This window comes from Anser cygnoides, chromosome 2 (genome assembly GCF_040182565.1).
Source record: "Anser cygnoides isolate HZ-2024a breed goose chromosome 2, Taihu_goose_T2T_genome, whole genome shotgun sequence".
In the NCBI taxonomy this organism is placed as follows: domain Eukaryota; kingdom Metazoa; phylum Chordata; class Aves; order Anseriformes; family Anatidae; genus Anser; species Anser cygnoides.
The window spans coordinates 24,996,594-25,019,989 of record NC_089874.1 but is presented as its reverse complement, the minus strand read 5'-3'; the positions used below and the strand labels follow the sequence as shown (position 1 = coordinate 25,019,989).

Genomic DNA, 23,396 nt, shown 5'->3' with positions numbered 1-23,396 from the left:
ATGGTATAGGCCTCTGCATGAATGAGAAGTTTCACACCAGTACTTTCAGAAACATCTAACCATAGAACACAAGAGACGTTATTAATGTGCAACAGAAAGCACTAAATATATAGCGCACTCTAGAGAGGTGTGTTCTGTCTTGTCTGATGCTGATGGTTCTAGAGGACATACAGGACATCAGTCTTACAAAGCCAAAACTTTCTCAGCTAGAGACACAACCCTATCTTAGAGGTTTCTTAGTACTAAACACGAAGAATCTATGTAGTATTTTTTCCAATACTAAAGTAAGCTTTGTCAGTATGAAGCTAGTCTCGAAATAGTATTAACATGGATTTAACCCTGGCTTGAGAATATAGGAAAACTAAAGATGCTTCCATTGGTTGTCTGTGCAGACGATGTAAAACCTCTGTGTGCACTTACATCCACATCAGATGAAAGCTGTCAAGAAGGAAATTAAGTAATAGTGGACTTTGCACATACTGGCTGCGAAGCATAGGCCTGGTCCCATGCATATCTATCATGCACTGTGGGCCAGTCTGTTTTTTCAGACTCGGATTCAAAGTGCAGAGGCGCATAGGTGGACTAACTGTTGAAAAAAAGATAGTAAACTAGAACCACAGAATCATCTAGGTCGGAAAAGATCTTCAAGAATATCAAGTCTTACGGTAAACCTGACCTACTGAATCCCATCAATAAATACGTCCTAGGATGGGGACTCTGCCACTTCCCTCAGCAGCCCAATACAAAGGCTGAGAAACAACATTAAAAGCATTTCAAAAATTGAGACAATACCAATTCTAGTAGTTACTTCCACTGTAACAGCTGACGTTCACAATGAGTACTTAGCAGACTGGAAGCTGAGAGGGCATTCCCAGGTTAAACGGAGTGCCCACATCCAACAAAAAGGTAGGAACAAAGAAAAAAGTCTAGTAGGATCACCTGTGTTACAGTATTTGCTCCTGCTTTTTTTTCTCTCTTTCAAAGACATGTAATGAAAGTTGTCAGTGTTCAGTGAACAAATTGGCATTAGCTTTTCTATCACATTCCTTAGATATGTCATATCTGATGCCACTAACACACCAGAGGTTTGAAAATGTCTCAGCTGCAGCAGTTTTTGTGATAAGAAAGAAATGATCACAAATGACACGTTTTATCTCAAGAGAAGACAGAGTACCATCAGATGTATAATGAACTAAGACGTTGTTTTGCATGCTTATCTAAGGAATTTGATAATGGAATGTAGTTTGGCTTTGTAAGAGTATGCTCACAGCTCGGTTCAATGAGCAGGAAAAATTAAATCGGGAGTTCTACAGCATTTTTGTTTTGTTATATCAACATATAAAAAGGCGCCTGTCATTTAGAAGTGAGTTAATTTCAGAAGTTCTCTGAAAAAAATGTTGAAAAAAGATTTAATGAATTCAGGAGTTATAGAGCATTAAAGCAATCAGAGGGAAAAATTAGCTGACTTTCTGCAAAAGACTGAACTGTATTAAGTCTCTGCACGTGATATAAATCTTAAAAGTAACAAGTTTAAATGTACAATATATCTACTGAGGCCTGAAACTAAAATCAAGTTCTGTCTCTTATAATTCAGAACTCATGATGAACTATCAACACAGCCAGTAAGTCAAGTCTTATAACTTTGCTAGACATTGCTATTGCTATCATTAAATTTAAATACCAGTTAAAACTTCTTGAAGATTTCCACTTTGTACACTTCCAAGATTTTTTTCCAAATAAAATGTTATCAGATCAAAATCGGATAAAAAAAACAGATTGCAAGGCATAGCTTCATAGTTCTCACTAGATCTTTGCCTTTAATATACTTTCTTTCCTAGCAAAAATATATACTTGCCCTACATTGCATTACATCTGTAAACCCAAAATACCATAACAGGCTGCCCAGAGAGGTTATGGACATTCAAAACTTGACTGGACATAGTTTTGGGAAGCCAACTCTAGCAGACTCTGCTCTGACAAGGGGGTTGGACTAGATGACGTGGCTTCCCAACTCAACCATGATTCTATGATTCTAAGTTGTTAATATTTAAGTTTGTCTGCACGTAACAAAATAAATCAAAATTGAGGATAACAACATATCCAAGCTATTATTTTTAATAATAAGTGGTTTTAATAATAAGTGATAAAAAAAATAGTGAGATAAAGTTGGGGAAACAGAATCACAGAGTGGTTGAGGCTGAAAGGGACCTCTAGAGAACATCTTGTCCATAACTACCCAGAAAGTTAGTAAGTTTGCTAAGAAAAAGCTTGCTAAGAAATTGTTCCAGTTTGCGTTTTCTTTACCTAATTAATAGGTTAGTGAGTTCAACAGCTCAAAGAAGTTACTCACCTTCAGCTTTACTAAGCTCCAAAGCCAACTGCTCTCTGGCTTTGGTTTCTTCATTAAGATGCTCTTGCAGTTCCTCCTGATACCTGATAAACTCTGTGGCCTCTTGTTGCTTTTTGAAGGATTCTCGCATGAGTTCTGTCTGGGTAATTTTAGCATGTTCAAGCTACCACAGGAGAAAATTACACAAATTTAGACAGATTAAAGATTTTATGATAAATAGCCATTCTATTGCTCACATTTAACTGTTAACTAACAGTGGCTAACATACAGAGTAATGAGATTCTGCATAACTTCACTGGACATTTGATAAGATCTTTACTGAACACATATTTACAGACTGCAATAGGAAGACAGATTCAGTACAAAAGCCTAAGCAAATAGACAGCTCTCAGAACAGTGAACTGAATGAGCCACCTGGCTAACTCTGAGTCTTTGTTCCGGTGACTCCTGCTTTATGAGTTTACACTAGATTCACCTTTATTTACGCGAGTTTCTTACTAAATATGCATATGAGTGAGCTGCCATGCACCATATGCTTGGAATGGCTAAATATATTGCATAAAACTGGCAGAAGTTTTGATATAAATTGACATGTGTTTCGTCTCTTTCTTTCCTACACACGAAGATAAATGAGGACATCAAGAAAATGTGAATATTGAATACATTGCACCTTTCAACCAAAAAGGCAGTAAAGCAATGCTTCTTCCAACTGTGTTCACCTAGCAGAATCATTCAGGATTTTCTTTTTTTCCTTCTCTGCTCATGTGATTAGCACATAATGTCTACTACCACAGATGTAGTGTAATCTCACTGAGTCAGTCACCTAGACAACTGGAAAACCAGGACTAAAATACACAAAAGTGTATACTTAGGGCCCAGTTTAGACACACCCAACGTGATAGTTTCAAAAAAGAATTAAAATAAAAACTACAAAAGCAAAATAGTTAATTAATAATTAATGCTATAATTATTGATTACACAAGGTGTTCACCTAACACAACACCAAACTGGAGTCAATTACCAAGAAGACTCACACTTCTCAACTGCCAGCATTTACAGCCTACATCCATGTCTTGGAGAGACACAAATACAAACTGACAGAGCTGAATGGGGTATGAGTTCTTAGTTTGAATACCAGACGCACCAAGAGAACATTTCAACTTCAGAAAATGAAGTAACATTTCCCACTCCCCTCTCTTTTTTTTTTTCTCCTCTTTAATATCATAGTTATTGGCAAATATTTGTAAGAGTTAACTTCTGTGGCTTTGCTACAGTTTCTATTGAACATATTGTATCTCTCAATTTCTTTTAAAAATTATGGCTTTGTCACCATCTCCAGCTAAGTTCATGAGTACAATTCACATGCTTTAAAATCCCTGAAAAAGGTGTTCGGAATGCTTTATAGAAAATTACACATAAAATTACCCATTTATAAATAAAAATTAATTCAAATAAAATGGAAAAGAACATCTGAATAATCAATACATTCTCTTTTATAGTACACTGTATTTAATGACTTGATTTGTTTTCTAGAGCATTCCTTTTCAGATGGACATCATCACCTTGAACAAGAGTATTCTGACAAGAATTAAAAAACAGTATAAATACTTCAGGTGAATATCTGCACTGAATGAAAATATTTTTAAGAACAGAGTAAGAAGACTGTAATTGTAGATTTTGAAATTCTGTATGAAAGCCCCATCTCAGTTAAAGGAGAACATATGATAGATTTACCATCCATAGACAACCATAAAAATGGCTTACTCAAATGCATTAAATGCACTCAAAGGCAACTCCAGCCAAAACTCAAATAAAAACTGTTCACCAGCTCTTTTCAGTAATAAAATCTCAAGGTATTATTCAAAATTTCAGAGGACAAAATAAAAAAGAAAAGCAAATGAACATAATCTTTTAGGTATAAACATTTCTTTATGACCACTGGAAGCATTAGCAAGCTTGTGCCAGGTAACGTTACTAGTTAGTGCATGAAAGCTACAAAGGAAAAAAATGTGACTGCAGTGCCCTCCCTTTCTTCTTGAATTGTTTTTACAGAGAAAAAAAATGTAATGTAATAAGTATAATTGAAGTACCTTAAAAATAAATCTCAAATCTATATAAATCAATATACTTCTGTCTGCTAAATTTATTTTGTTAGTAAAGAACGTGGAGAATTGTATAACTAAAGATGTTTCAGTGCCCATTAAAATTGCCTAGGAGAAATGCCTGTCAGTAGTACACAGTTTAACAATAAGGAGACAAGTTTACACCATTTCCACTGCATTCTCTTCTATTTAAGCAAGTTAAAATATTTTTTTAAAAACAACTTTTATACTTACTGAGTAGGGAGGTGTAGGCAAGGAGATTTTAGACACGACTTTTAAAATGTGCCCGTTTTTTTTGTGTCTGAAGTGAAAAACTGAAGTATTTACAACTACAGAATTATTCTCATCCAAGTGTTCAGTGAAAGGAAAAGGATATGGTAAAGGCACACGAGATTCAACCTCATACGCATCTTCTTCTTGGCCTTCTGTCCACAAGCTACTAAAGAGATTAGATGTCCAGTAGGTGCGGTAAGAATCCATTCCCAAAAATACTGCTGTTACTGTCTTCTCAACCGTCACGTAGGTATTTTGCACTATCTAAGCTGGCTTTAGAAGTTTCTAAGAGCAATTTGTAACAGAACACACACGTTTGACAATCTGACGTATCAGTACTGTCAGTGACAAACCTACTCAGGATCGCCAGGAAGCCTCAGATCTCACACTCAGGCAGAATAATTCAGGAGCACAGTAATCCAAAAGAGAGACAGGTGCACGATAACTTCATATGGTCACTCCTAAAAATCCTTCTTAGAGAAGTTTCACGTGAAAAAGCACCACAAGTCTTCCAACAGCAGCTGGCAGGTAATATCCAAGGCACGGAAGTGTAATTTTGTTTTACCTGAATGGGTGTACTGCAGTAGACATACAAGCTAGCACAGAACAAAAAATAAGATTTTCCACCTCCACCACAGCAAGTGAAAGAGAAATACAGAGATGTCACTGCTTGCCTTCATTCTCGTTCTTTGCGTTAATTCAACAGGAAGAGCTTTCTCAAACTCACCTGGTTTAAAGGTTTCCTGTTAGTATCTCCCAACAGAAAGCGAGCATGGGAGGGGCGTGATTTATTTACCTACACGTAACACCAGCAGGTGGAATTTGAATTAGTGCACCCACTGAATGCCCTGCCTGAAAGGAGCCACACTGTGCTTCAGGTCTGAAAGTGTGTGTTCAGACAGGTCTCAAATAGTTCTTTGAAGATTTTGCCAAGTTTCTCTCACTCTTTTAAGTCGATTTTAAGAAATATGTACGTGCCCGTACGCACAATACAGCTGATTAAGAGGACAGGTTAAAAATCTTTTCTGTCTGTGATTTTAGGTTATTTTCTCCATTCTGCACTATTTTATGAAGTATTCATTTTCTGTATGTTTAAAACTAATTGTAGTCACCTTTGGAATATACAGGAACTGTATATAATTTAGTAACCCCAGAACAGACATTGCAAAGCAATGAATTCTTGCAGAGTACCTCTATAGGACAGCTAGAAATTATGTCCAGATTTATACTAAATACTGTAAGAAAACGTGCAAAGAGATCAACAATTTATTTACTTAAAAAAACAAATACAACCTTCAGGGATAAATCCGTATTTGTCTACTTCATTCTCATAGTAAAAAAAGTGCGTGTATGTGTTTGAGCGAAAACGTAACTGTTGCTGGTATTAGTAAAGTCTGCTACAAAGCTACGAAGAGAAAATTAATTTTCCTGATCAACTGACAAATACAAATAAGCTGCTTAGAATATACTGATTACTTTTGCTGCTACTGTGAGACATAAGTACTTAATATAGAAACATCACTCATGAAAATAAAATAAATTAGGTTTATGTATAAAACTACTGCTTTTAAACATCAGAAGCAAAATATTCTGAAGAAAGAAGCACCAATTGGAATAAATGTCAGTACTTCTGTAAGTTGCAGCATGAATTCTTAATTGCTGCAACACTTTGAAGTTGTTTTTGTCTGCATCATCTGCTCTTTAAATGCAAGATGATGCAAGATTTCCCAGTGATGTCTAACAGTATTTTTAAGGACTACATATATTAGAGTTTCTGTATCCTTTTTCAGTATTATGTAATGCTGGGACTTAAGCTAAAAAACAAACAACCCAACAAGAAAACCACCTCAAAACACCAAAAATCTCTATTTAACTGAACTTATGCTTAAACAGAAGAGATCTACTATTGAAGAAGAAATCAGTTTGAAAACGAATGCACTGCAGAAACTGATTTACAAGATCCATCAGACTCCTTGCTTTAGTAAACTGTAGTGCGGGGGGGGGGGGGGGGGCAGAGTGAAACTTGCATTTAAATTATTTCAACTTCATTAAGTCACAAGTTAGCCTTTTATCTTTTTTCCTTAAAAAAAAAAAGAGTACCAACTTAATTTTGAAGCATTTTTCAAAAGCAACAAATACTTAAATGCCCTTAACTTTTAAAGTATTAGACAGCTGAATTTTCATATTACTTTCATCACTACAGCTTTTTTCTCCTTCATTTCCAGTAGTCATGATTTACATATTTTACACCCTGAGACAAGAAAGCAACAACTTTTAAATAATATCACTATTAGGTTAACTAACAAACGGGTCTGTAGCATAAAACACAGTTGCCTTTGAATTCTAGTCTGAAGTAAATTAAAGAGCTGACTTTGAAGACTGAGTTCTTCAAGAGACAGTGACTTAAAAATAATAGTGAAATACCAAAATTTACTTAGGGTACATTCAAATTGAGATATACATCATCTGAAAGTTAAGCACCTGGTATAAGCAGTGTGATTCAAAGTATCTGAGCTAGGTACATAACTCCCAATTCAACTAATAGAGAAGTACTCCAGAGAAAAATTAAAATCCCACTATGCAAATTCCCCCTACAGCAAAGAGGGAGTACCCATACACTGCCTCATCTTTGGAGGCTATTCATGAACCACGTACCTCCCTGTACACACCAGAAGGCTAGAGTGCAGACTCCTCTTCTGATAGCAAGGCAGGTATGTGCTTAACTTGCCACGTTTAAATCATAGTTGGAAGAAATAGTAGGAGAGCTCCATCTTTTTGCTGAGCCAATTGATTAAAATGTCTGTCAAGAGAACTGGGCCCAATTCCCTTCAAACCTCCCTCTTCACACGGGCCTGCTCAGTGTGTTCTGACACCTCCCGTCTCATCTCTGGATCACGGTAGAATGCAGATGACAAGTATGAGGAATGAAAGAGTGCCCTAGATTGATATACTCGTCTAAATTCAGGCATCCTTTGTAGTTCTAGTCCAATTCACAGTGTGAATCTACATTCATCAGTATGGTAATGCTGGAGCAGACTTTTTTTGGTTTAGGCACCTGAAGCCTAAACTGTTTCAGCTTTCAAAAGGAGCCTATAGTTTTTAGGCTTATAAGAATACATTTATGAGGAAAATGAAGAAAAAAAAAGACACAAAATCAAAACACATTATTATTAGATCATGCTACCTGATTCGAAGTTTCATTGATAGCTTCCAGAAGCTTTTCAACAGCCGCCTGTAGTCGAGAACTGATATTCATCACTAGTTCTTCATTTTCAGGGTCTAATTCCATTCCACTTTCTGCAAGATGTTGGCTCAGCAGTCCTTCATCTGTTGCTCGTGACCACAGGTTAATATCATCGTCTCCCATGCTGCTACCATGATATGAGGAACAGGACTCTGGAAAAATGATAGTTATGTTTTCCATAGACTCTTAGAACCTCAATACATGAAAAACTATGTTGGAGTTACGATTAGAAAGACAAGTCATAGTGATAAAAATATCTGTATTGATCACAAAGACTGAATGGGAAATATTACATACTAAAATTTTCACAAACAAGCTACACAATATGTTAAACAAAAACAAGCAGAAGGCAGAAAGAAAATGAGATATTAACAGAATATTTTAGACATCCTCTCAGTATGCTTTTGGGCTCAAAAAAAGTTCTCTCTTTTTGCTCTCACCTTGCAAACCTTTGTTCCTCTCAGTAACCCTTAATCTTTGGAGTAACTTGCAGTAATGACTTGCCTGGTCTTTAAAAGTAAGACCAGGTAAAGAAAACCCAGACCAGTCACTGTTGGTTAGTGTGCTATAACAGACAATTCGTTCAAGTTAGTAATTCAAAAACACAGGCTCAAGTGAATAAATGGAATGACACACATGTAATTCAACTTCTCAGGACAAAGACCAGATACAGAACATCAACAATCAGCATTATCATTAGTGGCCTGAAAACTAATTAAAATGGGTAGCTGAACAAAGCAAGTACAATGCAGGGGAACAGTTGCTGTCCCAACTAATTGGCAACATGGCATCTTCCTACTCTCAGTCTTCTAAGCTCTGATTCACTTTAAGGGCATTTATCTATTTTGTTTGAAAAGCAGGAAGCACAAAATTTGCCAATGGTATGGAACTGACAGCAATTCATCTAGAAAACAGTAGATTTGCTAAATTTAGAATTCAGGGTTGCATTTAAGCCAGACAAGTGAAAGCACACTCCTGTTTTAAAATCACACTTTCAGTGTGAAATCATATAGTAACAAATCACAACAGTAGATGGCTATTGGTGATGCAATGTTTTAAAAATGAAGAAGTGCTGTGTCGTAAGACTGTTATATTTGAAATGCCATAAATAAATGTTACTGTGGAAAATTTTGTAAATGTTTATTTTCACAAAGTATTTTTAAAATATCTTTTATATATATATATATTCATATATATACTTACACAGTTGGGTGTTTATTCTCAAGTTTTTCTCCCCCCAAAATACTTTTTTTCTTTTTTGGAAACAGTGGTATGCCTACATGAGTTAAGATCAGTCAATGCCTGTTAAGCAATGAAGTTACAATACTAGGTTATCTTTGAATTTAAGTTCCTGGTTACTCCATGAATTGTGACAGCTGAACTGGAACAGTTTGTTTAGCTACAGAAATTCAGATGAAATTATAATAGGTCAATTTTATAAATTGCCTTTAAAAACGTAGATAGCACTTTTGTGTGACACAATTACCTTATAATGCTCGTCTTAAACAGGCATGCAAATAACATCAGAAATGCAAGTTCTCTTGTTGATGTTGTTTGAACCCACCATGAAAGTTCTAGTTTTCTTTTTTTTTTTTTCTCTTTTAACAAGTTGCAACATGATTGACCATCTGGTTGACTTACTGTTAGGCAGCTGCATACATCCTGATAATAACACATTTATGCATTTATTTCATTATGGATGCAGATGATACATGACCCACATACAACAAACTAATCTACACCAAATTTAATTTAGAAAGGTTTAGTTTTGTTTACTTTTATCTTATAATTGAGAAGACTTTTTAAATGCAGACGTATTTAATATTTTTTTTCTTCAAGCTATATCATTACTGTTTCATACCTCCTTTTAGATATGTGGGATATAACTTTACAAAATCTTTTCACACTCCAAATTAAAAAAAGAAACAACAACAACAAAAAAAAAAACCAGAAAACTCACTATAAACATTATTGGAATTAAGAATCATGGCACCTTTCATCTATGCAGGATTTAAAAGCACTTTTGAGTACTGCACTTTGGAACTTCAGTCCTAAACTACTGTAGTGGAGTCACCCCAGCAGAGGCTGGCCGTCATTTTCTGCCAGCACACTAATCAACCTTTGTAGTGGGTTTGAGGAGAATAAAGTCTTTCTCATAACACTGTAATATTCCAAGACCCTGCAATGTAAGGATGGCTGCAAAATGAACAATTTCATATTTTTCATTGAACAGCATTCTGATTTCTCAGCACCCAAACTTAGAGGACTCTGGGTGTCTCAATCCATCAATGCCAATGCAGAAGCTTTAATATCCTCAGAGTAGAAACGACCATCATTTCAGATGGACATCTGGTAGCATAAGTATTTCCAAATGCGGTGTCAAAGTATTTGTTATAGTCTGAGTTGAGGGAAAACGTTCCCTACTGAGCTACCAACACACTACACTTACTGTAAGACCCTGATGCTCTTGGGAGGTCACTCATCTTAAGTACTGACCACGTAAGACCCTGCTTAGCTCCAGAGATCTCACAACATAAAAGTATGGACGCAGCACAGTAGCACAGCTATGAATAAGATAAATAAAACAACAACATATTAGAAAATGCACAATCTAGTTCTATCCTAATGGAGCACAAATTATCTGTGTAACATACCTGCATTACATTTCAGCTTCTATTTCTTAGGTAAATTTAAAAAATTCCTTTAAAATTTCAATTTCCCTACCTAAAAAACGTACTGGCTTTAAAGACAGGCAAACTTTGAATACATTTACAAATGTGGGCAAAGTTTGGCACTGAAAAGTGAATCTTAATGTACACAACTTTAACCCAGTCTAAAATTCATGTTCTATAACCCTTATATTTCTCTGAATTATTTGGTTGATAGGTATATCTAAATTGTGCAATGATGAGTGTAACTCAAATACAAAAATAAACATTATACAAAATAACTGCAGAAATTTGCAGTCTGTTGCAAGATCATCTGAACTTCTGGCTGCCTGGAAATCTGTAGAGAAAAATCTAAAAACATCAATGACTGCTCAGAATGTCATTCAAAGCCAGGTTTGGAATATGTCTAGTACACTAATAGCATCACTAATATTATTATTTCTTCGGAAGAGTGCAATTCAGCCTCCAACAAGTAACAATATTTTAAACTCTTCTCTTACTTATATCAATTCATTTGTAATTTGCTACCATTTCTTCTAGATATATATAAAATGAACCTATGTTAAAGTCTAAAGTTGTTCTATGAAAAATCCTACAATGGAACATCATAATTTCCCTGAAATAGCTATAAAAAAAATAAGAGGAAGGAAAAGGAGAGTTGTCATCTGAAGTATAATTTGGTATGTGGAAACTTCACACCTTTCAAAAAAGGAAAGAATATCAAATACACTCAAAACTGCAATAATTTTGTTTATACTGTGGGGTTGGCAACTCAAGTAGAAAGAAATCAATGACGTGATAAATGTAGACACCTGTAATGTAATTTCTATTAAGTGGCACTCTAAGAACAGGAAGTTCAGCATCTCGTAACTGCAAAGTGAAAGTCTCTGCATTTTTTCTCACTGAAAATGGTCTTAGTACACCAAAGTGTTATGGCACAGCATATTTCCAGAAAAGTTTCAGTGGCGGAAGCAGGAAAAAGAAAGGTTAAATCTGATTAACCCCCATGGCAGTTGAATACCTAACCCCCATTTATACTAACCCTTACAATGACAGTCAGCACCATCACTGCTCCAAGCATTACAACCAAATTCTCCTTCCCCAAATTCTTTTTTTCCATTGACACAAAATAATAATTAGAACGTAACCAGCACAAATAAAAGTGCCATTTGCTACTGAAAAGTGTTAATTGTAACGAAAAATAAAAGGTTTACAGTTTTTCCTTTGCCACAAAGTTTGCACTTCAGCATGTCAGATGTCATAGCCAATAGATCTTACGAACATACAGTGCTCACTCAGAAGTTTCAGATACAGATGTTGTTTATAAGCTGCCAACTGACATTTATAGAGCAATACCTATTTCATTTGAGACATATTTTGTGTCACTTTAAGCTAATGCCTCAATTTATTTCCGTGATTCCACCAAGGAACTGTGCTCAGGGGTTACAAGTTGAACACAAACAGAAACTTGGTATTGTGACAGTTCAATGAATGTAACTAGTCATTACCTTGTTCCTGGTGCAAGGGAACAAGGAGCCCAGGAAGTAGGTGAGAGGGTTTCATGTTCAAGGGATGCCATAACCACACAGGCAACGTGCATTACTGCAGCCCCTCTACCCGAGGTAATCCATCTAAAGGGCTCTATCATGGTGATTCCTGGCCCAAATCTCCCTCTGCAATTAACTCACTGGATTTTTTTGCACAAGTGCTGTTCACTTCAAGTTATATGTTTTATGACTGAAATTTGAACTTTGCTCTTTGTGCTACAAATAAAATCTTGTGTTAGCCCATACCCTAGACAAGGTCTCAGATAAACCTCTATATGCTCTGTAAATGAGGTTATGGTTATAAGCATGTGACCTTAATGATTCAGCTTTGTAAAATGTAGAAACAACTCAGCAGAAATACTAGTCTGAGCTTTGCCTGTCAATAAATATGGATTAAGTTCGGAAGGTCAGAGAGAATACACTTCATTGAACACATTTTTTCTATTCTGTTACCAGATTTTTATTGGTACAAATTTATTCCTACAAATTACCTAAGTGAGTAAAAAGAAAGTTCTGTTTTGTCAGACACTGGAAAATACAGTAACAAGCACAGATTACAATATAGAAGAAGTATATATCTATTTCTTTCTTCCTTAAAACAATGGTAAAATATCTTAGAAGATTATGTTCTTTCAGACCATTCTATGGGAGTATAAGAAATGAGTAGCAACAGTCCTGTTGCTGAAAACACTAGGAGAATTTGTCTTCTATTTCTATTTGAAGCAGGTTTGAATACTTCAGCTGATGAAACAGTACAATCACTACTAGGGCTGCCTGACCCTAGTGGCAGAACTATGCGCACAGCAAGGATGCTGTTGTATTTTGAAAGAAATTAAAAACAAACAAACAAAAAACAACCACCCACCAACCAACCAACCAAAACTGTCAATCCTACATCTGAAATCAATGACAAACTATGAATTCACCCATTATAACCACTGCAACTTTGGATCTTCATTAATCCTTCATTAATCCTTACTCTCTCCTTTGTTTTTTCATTTTTATATGATTATTTCCGAACTAGATTCAGTGAACACACTAGGCAATAACAGAATAAATATAACTGTGATGGCCTGTAATCACTTGCCTCATAATGGGAACACGTTTTTATTTCTTAGAGCAATGTATGTTTTGAAAATCTCAACGCTTTTTACACTATATAGTGACAACATACAGAATACGAAGAATATTTATAAATTACTGTTTTCAATATAGAAAACTGATTTAAAATGCAATTTACACAAAGACTACCTCATAACGCAAAGGGAGATGATAAACTTTGAGGCCAGTTATTGCTATTTTTACCACTTGGCTAAGGGACAGTGTGGAAGATAGCTAGTAGTGTTTCAAGACACTTACTCTGAACTGCTTCAACGTATGCAAACTCTACCCCCTTCATTTCCCACCCCAAAGTAAAATGCAAAAATATTTCATTTTGAATGAAGTGATTCCTTCAATTCTAGTACCTGGACAAGTACCAAAAATTTAGGCCAGAACCTTAGTTACCAAAGCTAAAATGTGGAGAAAAAATGTAAAGCCTCAAAAGTTATCAAAAAAGTATGCTAATTTTCCCTCACAATTAAATACAGTCAAACACGCAGAAAATAGAAGTTATGAGGCTTTGGGGTGAAACACCAGTACCATAAAACCATGAAGGTGCTGTTAACTGAAAAACTTCAAGAGTCCTTAGACTGCAGCTGTATACATTCCACTGCAGATAACCTGCGGAGAAATTGACCGGTAGAGCTGCCACTGTGGTACAAGTCATACATCCTTTTTTAACTTGCCCCATGTCTTAAAGGTATAAGGAATCAGCGGTATTTAATGATCTATGTTTTGAATGAAAGAGTTTAGTAAAGTTCATCTTTGTTTACTATTTGTATGATTACTCTGTAGTATATATTTTCTTAATACTGAAAAGTAGTACTTAGTTCTTTTTTGCATTCGCAATAGTTAAAATTCCAGACTAAAACAGATGCATGATGTGTTTTAGTCTGAACTGATCTGTTGCATGTTGCCTGCCCTTAAGACCCAGGACAAACATACACATCTTTGCACTAGCTTCTTGTACCATGGGTACCTAAATGGCAATATGACAGAGCTCCTATTCTTGCCCAAAAGAGAAATGAACAGACGCTACCTTAGCATAATCATAGCAAATTAAGCAATGCCTGGGAAAGTTCTTAGGCACCAGTAAGCAATTACCTACACCGTTAAAATGCTCCTTTAGGCTCATGCCAACTAGCACTCCTCCAAACAGTTGATGGGCACGGCTTGGGAGTTAGAAAGTTCCTGAAACTGTTTCCAAAAGTCTGTTTGCATGCAACCACCCTCTTTGGGAGGTTAAGAAAGGCCGCAAGCATAAATACAGGCTGTCCCATGCCAGCTGGTCTCAGTGACCAGCAACATCCCTATGTACGCTACGGGTACTAGTAGAGGTACATGCTTTGACACTAGCTTCCATTCCCTGTGTATACGGAGTGTTAAGTTGATGTAAGATTCCATGGAACTATATTTCATTCTCTTTTCCCCCTTTGACAGGAACGTATTTTTATATTTCTCCCTTTCCCATTCTGTTGCAGGCTTTGCAAAAGTCATGTCTGGGTCATATCCAAAACCAACTCCTGAAATGCTGTCTCTTAGGAAGAGATATCATATGTATTCAAATGACTGATAGTAAAAAACAAATAAATATTATTTTTAATTAAAAACTTCAAAATCAAGGGTAGTTAAATATCAGAAAGAAAGCATGCAAATGCTACTTGTTATGAAACAGAAAACCATACAATAAGTACCTTTTTCATATCCCACACGGACACAAGGTTTTACTGACTCCTCTGGGTCTGCGTCCCACCCAGCTGGTTTGGAAGGCTGGACTTTCCCAGACCTATCCAGTAACCCAACTATATGGCGACCAATTGTCTCCTCCGTGGCCACAGTCGTCTTCACAACTTCTAAAAGAATCTTCATGAGTTTCTGATTAGCCTTCTGAAAACCATGCCTGCAGGACAGAAATTAATCAGACCTTTGATTTTCCCCTGCTTTCAAAGTGTGTTTTATCCCTTACACACCACTGCAACCAGGAAAAAATTGCAACTGAATTGGTAAAGTCAAGATTTCTTTTTTAAGACTAAAAAACACATAACATACATAAATATCAAAAAGCACATTTGTGCTAAAACTCTTTTTTTTTATTTTTTTACAAAATATGTGTAAAAAGAAACTATTTATCCTTTTATCAAGATTTTACATTATCTTGGTATTTTTTCTTGTTTTTCTTTTAAAATAGCCAGAGGTCCACCTTTGCCCGGTATTCATTAAATATCCTCAAATATTATAAATATAAATATTTCTCAAATTGGTATTTACCCATTAAATACCCACTCTTACTCTTTTCTCAGTGTGACAATTAGATTGTTCATCTACATAGATCACAAAAGTTACAGAATATTCAAAATGTATTATCAAATACAATTATATTCATATAAGTTTAGTTCATATATGTACAATATGTTACTTTACACATCTGTATAAATGACATAATTCTATGTACTTATGTCATATGAAAGAGTAAAACAGACTAAAATTTGGTTCATCCTCTATGCCATTATAAAATTACGTTTTATAAAACATAAGATTTGATTTCATCTTAAGTATGTGAACTTAGAAATATGGTTACCTAGAATCAAAAATTATCATGAAGTTCTGTCAGAATAAAGCTTATAAATATTATTAACTTAACAGCAAGAATATCACAATTTTTCTTTAAATAATATTTTTTTAACTAACAGTTCTAAGCACCTTTCTTTAGAAAGAAGATCTGGAGATGTTTCGTCGGGCTTTCTTCCTCCATCTTTATCCACCGAGATTTGCTCTCTCACGTCATTTTGGTTTTCATTTTCATTCTGAGCAAGTTTTTGCAGAGGGAGAGAAGACAAAATAGAGAGAAATCCTGTCATGCCAGGAACAACATATTCTTCCGATAAGCAGTAAAATATGAAATTTAAAACTAAAATCAGTTGTGTTTTGTTAATAATACTTTTGCGTGAAATCACAAATCAAGAAATACTTTTCCTACGTGGAAAAATTAAACTAAACCAAACAAAAACCAAAACAGGAAGTCCAAGGCAGGGCTTATTAGAAAGAACTTTGTTATGCTGATTAAACAGTCTGTGCTTGCTGTTGCTATAGCAATATGAATATGTGAGTCTACCTGAGCAAACAGCTATATTAATAATCCCCACCTACAAGTTGTTAAACTTGCTTCCGACTACCTGAAGTAAAAAAAAAAACACACTATGTTTACCAGTACCTTAAACTCTACAAGTTCTTAAACCTGCTCAAACCAAGAAGTACCCAACATCTTTTAGGAAAGTATATTACATGAAAAACATTTTCAGCAAAACCAGATCTTACCAGTTTTATATGCCACAGATGCCAAGACAGTCAAAGTCCACACTTACCTCAGTTTGTGTGCTGTTGTTTTGTAGCTCACGGAATTGCCTCTCTTTTCCAGGTAAGGAATGTTGCTTTAATGATTCCAGTTCTTCTAAAAGAATTCTCTCTCTCTCTGCAGCCAGGCTGTCATTCTCCATTGAGACACGCTAAGAAAGAAGTGTTACAGAGGCACACACTGGGTTTTTAGGCTTCTGAGTATTAGTGAGTCCTGTCACTTCTAATTTTTTTACGTATTTTGCACAATGAAAATTCAGTCCACTTCTTTAAATGGGTATAAAGACATTGCAAGCTTTCTAAAACTGAAATACGGCTAGTAAATTCTTTTGGTATTTTATAGCTTGTTTAAGGTTTTCATAGAGTTTGGACCCTCATCATGAAATATGGTGAATATGGTGGTCATAATGTAAACTGAAAGTTTAACTTCCAAAGGTTACATGCCATAGTACATACATTTTGCACAACAGAGAGTAAAAGATGAAAAGTTATTTTTTTAAAAAGCCTACACACATTCTTTCAGAATTGCTAGAAGAGTCGATGGCTTAAACATGATGCACAAATTTCTATGCAGTTCTTATGCATAAACATCCTTGACATGAAAAAAGTAATCAGAACTTATGCTGCTGGCATTTCTCTAACTGATTTTTCACCAGTTTCAGGAATTTGCTAGCCTGGACAAAAGATGCAGTTGCAATTGGCAAAGGGATAAAGGAGAAACAATGTATAAATCAAAAGAAAGGATTGTCAGGATAAATGATAGAAAGATGCTACAAAGCACCTAAGAGAAACAGACACCTGACACTGCCGGAGGAGAACCAGACAACTAGAAAGCAAGTGACTTGCTCTCTAGATTCCCAAGCTCTTTTAGCCCAAACTTAAGCAGAACAGTTTGGGTAAGGTCTGAAGGAACCCAAGTTCCACTCCACAGTGAAATCAAAGAATTTTAGAATTCATTGATTACTATTTCCATATGCAAATATACATTGTTGAAATTAAATCAGAGCAAGGCAAATTTTTCTGAATTCTGTTTACTCTGCCTTTCAATTTGTCTTCAAGGGTTTGAAGAGAAGCCTGTAAGTGACTTTATTTTGAAGACTTAATTACTAAGATAAATTGAGTTCCAGTACACACAAACATATATGTGAGTATGTGCACACATGCACATGCATGCATATATTAAATGTGTGTGTCTCTTAATAGATACACAAGTATAAATAAACATAAATCTGAGTGGTGAAGTTTCTTCATTAAATCATTGTTAACTCACTGTGCCAGGCACCATATTACCTCAGCTAATTGCACTTTTAGACTCTCAAGCTCTGCTAAGAGTTGCTCTTGATTTTCTTTTTGACGTTCCATTTGCTGCATATGCCCTTGCCTCAGTAATTCCGTTGCCTGCTGATGTTCCTGATACTGCCGTACTAGCTCCTGTCGCATGTCTTCCAAACGCTCCTCATACAACAACAGCTGACTCGATGTTTCTGTGGCTGATGCTGTTACCACATTGTCGCCCTGAAATATTGGAACTATTTTAGCATTTCATGTTCAAAGACAGTTTCTAGAAAATATTTCAATACATTTTAAAAATACTTTCACAAATTAAAATAGCTATTACTAAAGCATTATCGTGGTGCCTGTTTCTTGAAAGGTCCAGGTTCTCCACTTAAAAAGACAAGCTTTTCAAAATAACTCTAATGCCTCTTAGCTCACAGGGGTCTCAACAAAAAAACATAGTGGCAGATATACATGCTTGTGAGTGAGTGAGTGAGTGAGTGAGTGAGTATGTGTGTATACTGCAACAGAAGTTTGAGAGAACAGTATCATACAAAACAGGAACATTACAATTCCTGATACAGTCACTATCAAGATATAGTCACTATCAATACAAGACTAGAATATTCAGCTGTTTCACAAATTTGAAGGTGTAATTTTTGCTTTAGTTAGTTCCAAATTCAATAAAAAATTTAACTAGGATTAAATCGTAGAGTCAAAATTTATGACTGCTTTTTACCATATTTATCCAAGACCTTACCCCTCCCCCCATGTTTCTGAAGTGCTAAACATTAGATATATGCTTTACGTATTACTTTTACAACTTTTTTCTTCAGCTGATATCCTTTATTACAAGGGAATCAAACTTTTTAAACAAAACTTTTAATCTGTCCCATGCATAAGTACTAGAAAATAACTTAGTTTAAAAAGTCTTTATATAACTTATTGCTTGCAATACAGTTTCACCACAAAATAGAATAATGTTTTCCTTTAACCACGGTTATATTCCTTTCCTCATGGCATAGCGTAATGCTATTATAATGAAGTAGAACATCGGAAAGAAGGTAGATAATTGAGACCTAAAGTTACCATCCCTTTTAAAGGGAAAGGGAAACTTTTCAATTGAATTTTGAATTTTCATCTTAATTTCTTTTTTTGATGTCTTCCCATTGAAATGGAACTACAAATCCATTTGAATGATAATTCAAATACTTTGTTACATTTTTTAAAAAACAAACAAACAAAAAACACTTACCAATATTTCTTCTGACATATGCCCTTTGACATGGGAGAAAAGTTCTTCAGAAATCACTGATTCTTGAGTGGTCTGTCCTAACACATAACCAGACTTGTTATTAGAACAAAGATGTTTTCCAAGTAAGTTCATCTCACCAGATTCTTCAGTGAGCTCTTTGCAAAGTGATTTCAATTCTTCTTCAGGCTTACTACCCCTTTCTGTTGCTTTAAGGGGACTGTCAACCTCTTCTTCATTACACTCCTTTTTAATTTCAAAATGCTTTCCCTGTTGATGTGCAATTTGCGCTTGTGTTTCTTCTTTCTTCTGCCTAGCAATTCTTGATAATTCACTCTGTTTGGCAAATGCTACGCTCATTGACACAATTACCTGAATAAATACAAGAAATATGTATTAATTTATACTCTGCAGTGTACTAATTTATACTTTGTAGTATTTCCTATTGATGAAGAAATCTCACTGCTTACCATCAATAATATAAATAGAATACTAAAAGTTCCGAACTATGATTTTACCATTTTTTTAAAACAGAATTTAGAAAGGTAAGGGAATATAGATACCTTGTCAATATCATGAACAGTCACATCTTAAAATACAGACATGCTGTGTTTAAAGTGGTCTACCAAACTGTGATGCTATTTTCAATTAAAATATAATATATAGCAGGAAATTATGTAGTTCCCTTAAAAAAAATAGCCTAGATTCTACAAGGTGACTCCGAAAAGTCCTGGTATATTGTTCTAAGATATTAAGTCCAGCCATGCTTAGCTTCCTCTATCTATCCAAGTATCATCCATAAATATTTCACTGACATTGAACTTTGGGGAAGCAGTGCCATGTGCTTGATATTCAGTGCAGATATTTAATTCCTTAGAAAGAAACTTCTACAGGCATTAAATAGCTGCAGTTGCAGTTACAACAGGTTGGTAACTTTTGCATTGCTAAGCATCTCCTTCTAATCAAATAAACCCCTTTTCTAATCAAGTGAGTAGTTGTTTGCTAGATTTAGAACAGAGACAGTAAAAATGTGTAATAAATACAGAAGTGTTACACTTGAAAACAAAAACACACACACGCATACAAAAAACAACACAAAACAACAAAACTAACTCTTCCTTCCCAATCTTGTCTTTTGACCTTGAAACCCTCCATAACAAAATACAAGCCAATCATGCACTTTATTTCCCCATTTCCCATAAAGATGGATTTTCTTGGCAGCAGATGAGACCGATGGAACATTTACTCCAGCAATTTCGATTACTTACATTAATGTCATCCTCATTAATAACTGGCTATAACATCTTTCTTAACTCTGATAACAAACCTTTTGACAAAGTATTCCTTTTTTTTTCTTCCAATTTTTAACTTATGTTAATTTGATTCACCTGTTTTGTGACCTGCCATGTTAACGTCATAAACACATAAAAAGCAGAGAGAATTCTTCATTCCACAAAGAAATGAAAATGTTTTTGGAAGTCAATTAATAAGTAAATCCACTAATGGTTTAGTATACTCTTATAAATAAAGCCTAAAAGTTAATTCTCATGTTTCAGAGAAAGTCACCAGATCCAATAAAAAAATACACATTTTACACAGCACATGAAAATACACAATGAAATATGATCAGAAAATAATGTGAAACTGTTAACTGTAACTCCTTTTGAACCTGAGCATTTGTTAATCCTAAAGCAGCAAGAAATCCACCCTCTACGTCTCTAGGTTCACTAAATAAGTTCTGGTAGTGAGTATGGTTCCACGTTGTCTTATTTCATTGAAGTTTTAAAAGAGAATAAATACCACCACCACTTTGCCTATGAATGGACATTCTAACAGAATTATGAATAGTACATTAATTGAAGGACCATATGGTTACAAAAGAAAAGGTATGAAACTAGGCACTACAGGAATGAACTTATATCCCACCATGAAAAAAAAAAACAACAAAATGTTTCAGCAAGTTTGTTAACAAGACTTTCATATTCAAAATCAGAACAAAACAATTCTTTGCTAAAAAAATAAACTGTATACAATATGGTAATTGTCAGGAACAGCAAATGAAAGTGACAGCATTTTTAAACATATTTTAAAGTAACAGAATAAAAGTAATACCTTTGCTATTTCTTCTTCTAATCTTTCTTGGTACTGCTTTTCTAGCAATTGAACAACATCCAGATCATTTTTCATTTCAATTTCACTAGCAAGCTGTAAGAAAAAAAAGAAATCTCAGATCATGTATTTGTACTTTCATTTCATAGATTTTAAAGGTTTGAAGAGATTTTTTTCCCTCAATTAGGTCACATTTATTTCTTTTAAATCACGTACTTTTGAATTATAACATACAAGAACTGGGTAAAGGACTTTGCCTCATTTCTGCACCAAAATTAATTTTTAAAGTTGAGTTTGAAACAACTGATCTTCCAGCACTATTTGAATTGTCAAAATGCAAAGAAAACAAGGGAGAAACTATAGGACCACAATAGAAAATAGTGTCGCTGCTTTTCAAATGCAGAATTTTGGAGTCAGCCTCCTAGAGCAGGAATGGAGTCTTTTCCATTTGCGTTTGGCTTCTACGATCTTTGGAAACATTTTTCCCCAAAAAATATAATGCATCTATACTTAAAAAGTACTAGCATTTCACTTAAATCACTCTTCTTCTGTAACTAGTCTTTAAAGGAAAGTCAGAATATTATATATTATTCTATTTTCTCTAACGTGGTCTGTAGAGCACAGTATTAAGACAATTATTTTATTGCTAACAAATACTAGCCTGTATTTCAATTTCATCTGAGAACCCAAAGCATCTAAATTATATTGGCAGTATAATGTCTGGCAGTTATAGAATAAGTATTGACAGTTATATGATACCTCCATTGCTACATCTGCTCTTTGCTGATGAAGATTTCCAGTGCACTTCACTTTTCTGAAGACCTCTTTTAGCTTCATTTGTGAATCTGTGGATATACTAAAAAGGTAAAAGAAACAGGGAGCCAGGGTTAAAATAAATTCAGTCTTTCAATATACATTATTTTTTCCTCTATTCAAATATGTACACATACAAATATACTATGCATCATACATATTCAAAGACTGAATATTCAATAACTGCAAATACTTTTTTCACAACACACCTTTCCCCATGTCATTAATTTCATATACTTGACTTTATAATTCATCTGCCTTCCATACACTAGCTCTTTCAAACTAACGCTTAGCATCAGTTTTGCCAACCACCACACAAACAAGTCTTTCACAGCTTCTTGAGAATATTTTGTGCTTGGTGACTTGCCATGATTAAGATGAATACTACAGTGCCTGTTTGAATCATTAGGATATGATTCCTCACTAATATGACTAAGTAAGAAAAGGCATACACATGAAAGTAGTATGAAATACAATGATTCATTTTACATTTAGATATCAACATGCTGAAATATATTCAGAGACTTTTTCCCCCTAACAAGACTGCCCTATATATTGCCTGCTGCAAATGAGTAAAAACAAAACAAAACACAACCACACACCACTGTTCCCCTTTCACTACATTTTGAAAGACTTAACAGAAATACACTGCCAAAATGATAAGATACAGTACCAAACTACCTAGAAAACCCCCTGCTCTAGTCTTTGTGATCTGCCACCGCAAAGAAAAAATACCTTGCTAAAAGACAGGGAGCAAAACAGATCCTTAGAAAGTAACTGTTATCTGTGAGACTTACAGTCTTTACCAACACTAGGATTTTAGAGAAACTATCAAGGTTTTCTTTCGCTCAAATCTGAGAGCTGGTTTAGATTATCCTGAAATGGGAGTCCAGAAAAAAAATTATAAACCTTGTGACATTTTAGCTACCAAAAAAAAAAAAAGTAATCCATTATTTTTAGCATTCATATTTAATTTGATGAATGAAGACCAAAAATATATTTTAAGGAATGAAAGGAATACTGTTTAAAAGATAGAAAAACACAGATGGCTGAGAAAATGCTGTGATTAAATAATAAGGGTGAAACAGCTGTTTGGGTTATGATGGGTCACAGTTGAAGAAAAATAATTTTATCTCAATTTCTTTCAACCTCTAAGGATTTATCTCACCACAGTCCTTTTTGCTTTTTGAAAGAGTACTGTTGTAAGTGTATCAAACACTACACAATTTCTAGAAACATATAAACAATTCCTCCCCTCCGCCCCTCCCAGGTAACATCTCTCATTGCTACTGTGTCTATTCATTTCCCCT

General features: G+C 34.9%; 1 protein-coding gene across 12 annotated transcripts in view; it reads right to left on the bottom strand.

Moving 5' to 3' along the window:
- AKAP9 (A-kinase anchoring protein 9) overlaps nt 1-23,396 on the bottom strand; it is a 109,785-nt gene that overhangs the window by 32,792 nt on the left and 53,597 nt on the right. For 11 of the 12 annotated variants that reach the window (XM_066991700.1, XM_066991702.1, XM_048077500.2 and 8 more), the window contains 9 exons: nt 22,033-22,129; nt 21,277-21,369; nt 19,168-19,536; nt 17,928-18,152; nt 16,649-16,789; nt 15,987-16,090; nt 14,981-15,186; nt 7,910-8,121; nt 2,351-2,513 (listed from right to left, as the gene is read on the bottom strand). In XM_066991700.1, the coding sequence (XP_066847801.1) occupies nt 2,351-2,513; nt 7,910-8,121; nt 14,981-15,186; nt 15,987-16,090; nt 16,649-16,789; nt 17,928-18,152; nt 19,168-19,536; nt 21,277-21,369; nt 22,033-22,129 (1,610 nt within the window). Of the gene's footprint in view, nt 1-2,350; nt 2,514-4,686; nt 6,701-7,909; nt 8,122-14,980; nt 15,187-15,986; nt 16,091-16,648; nt 16,790-17,927; nt 18,153-19,167; nt 19,537-21,276; nt 21,370-22,032; nt 22,130-23,396 lie in introns of those variants that run through there. The other variant, XM_066991705.1, reaches the window with a different exon arrangement.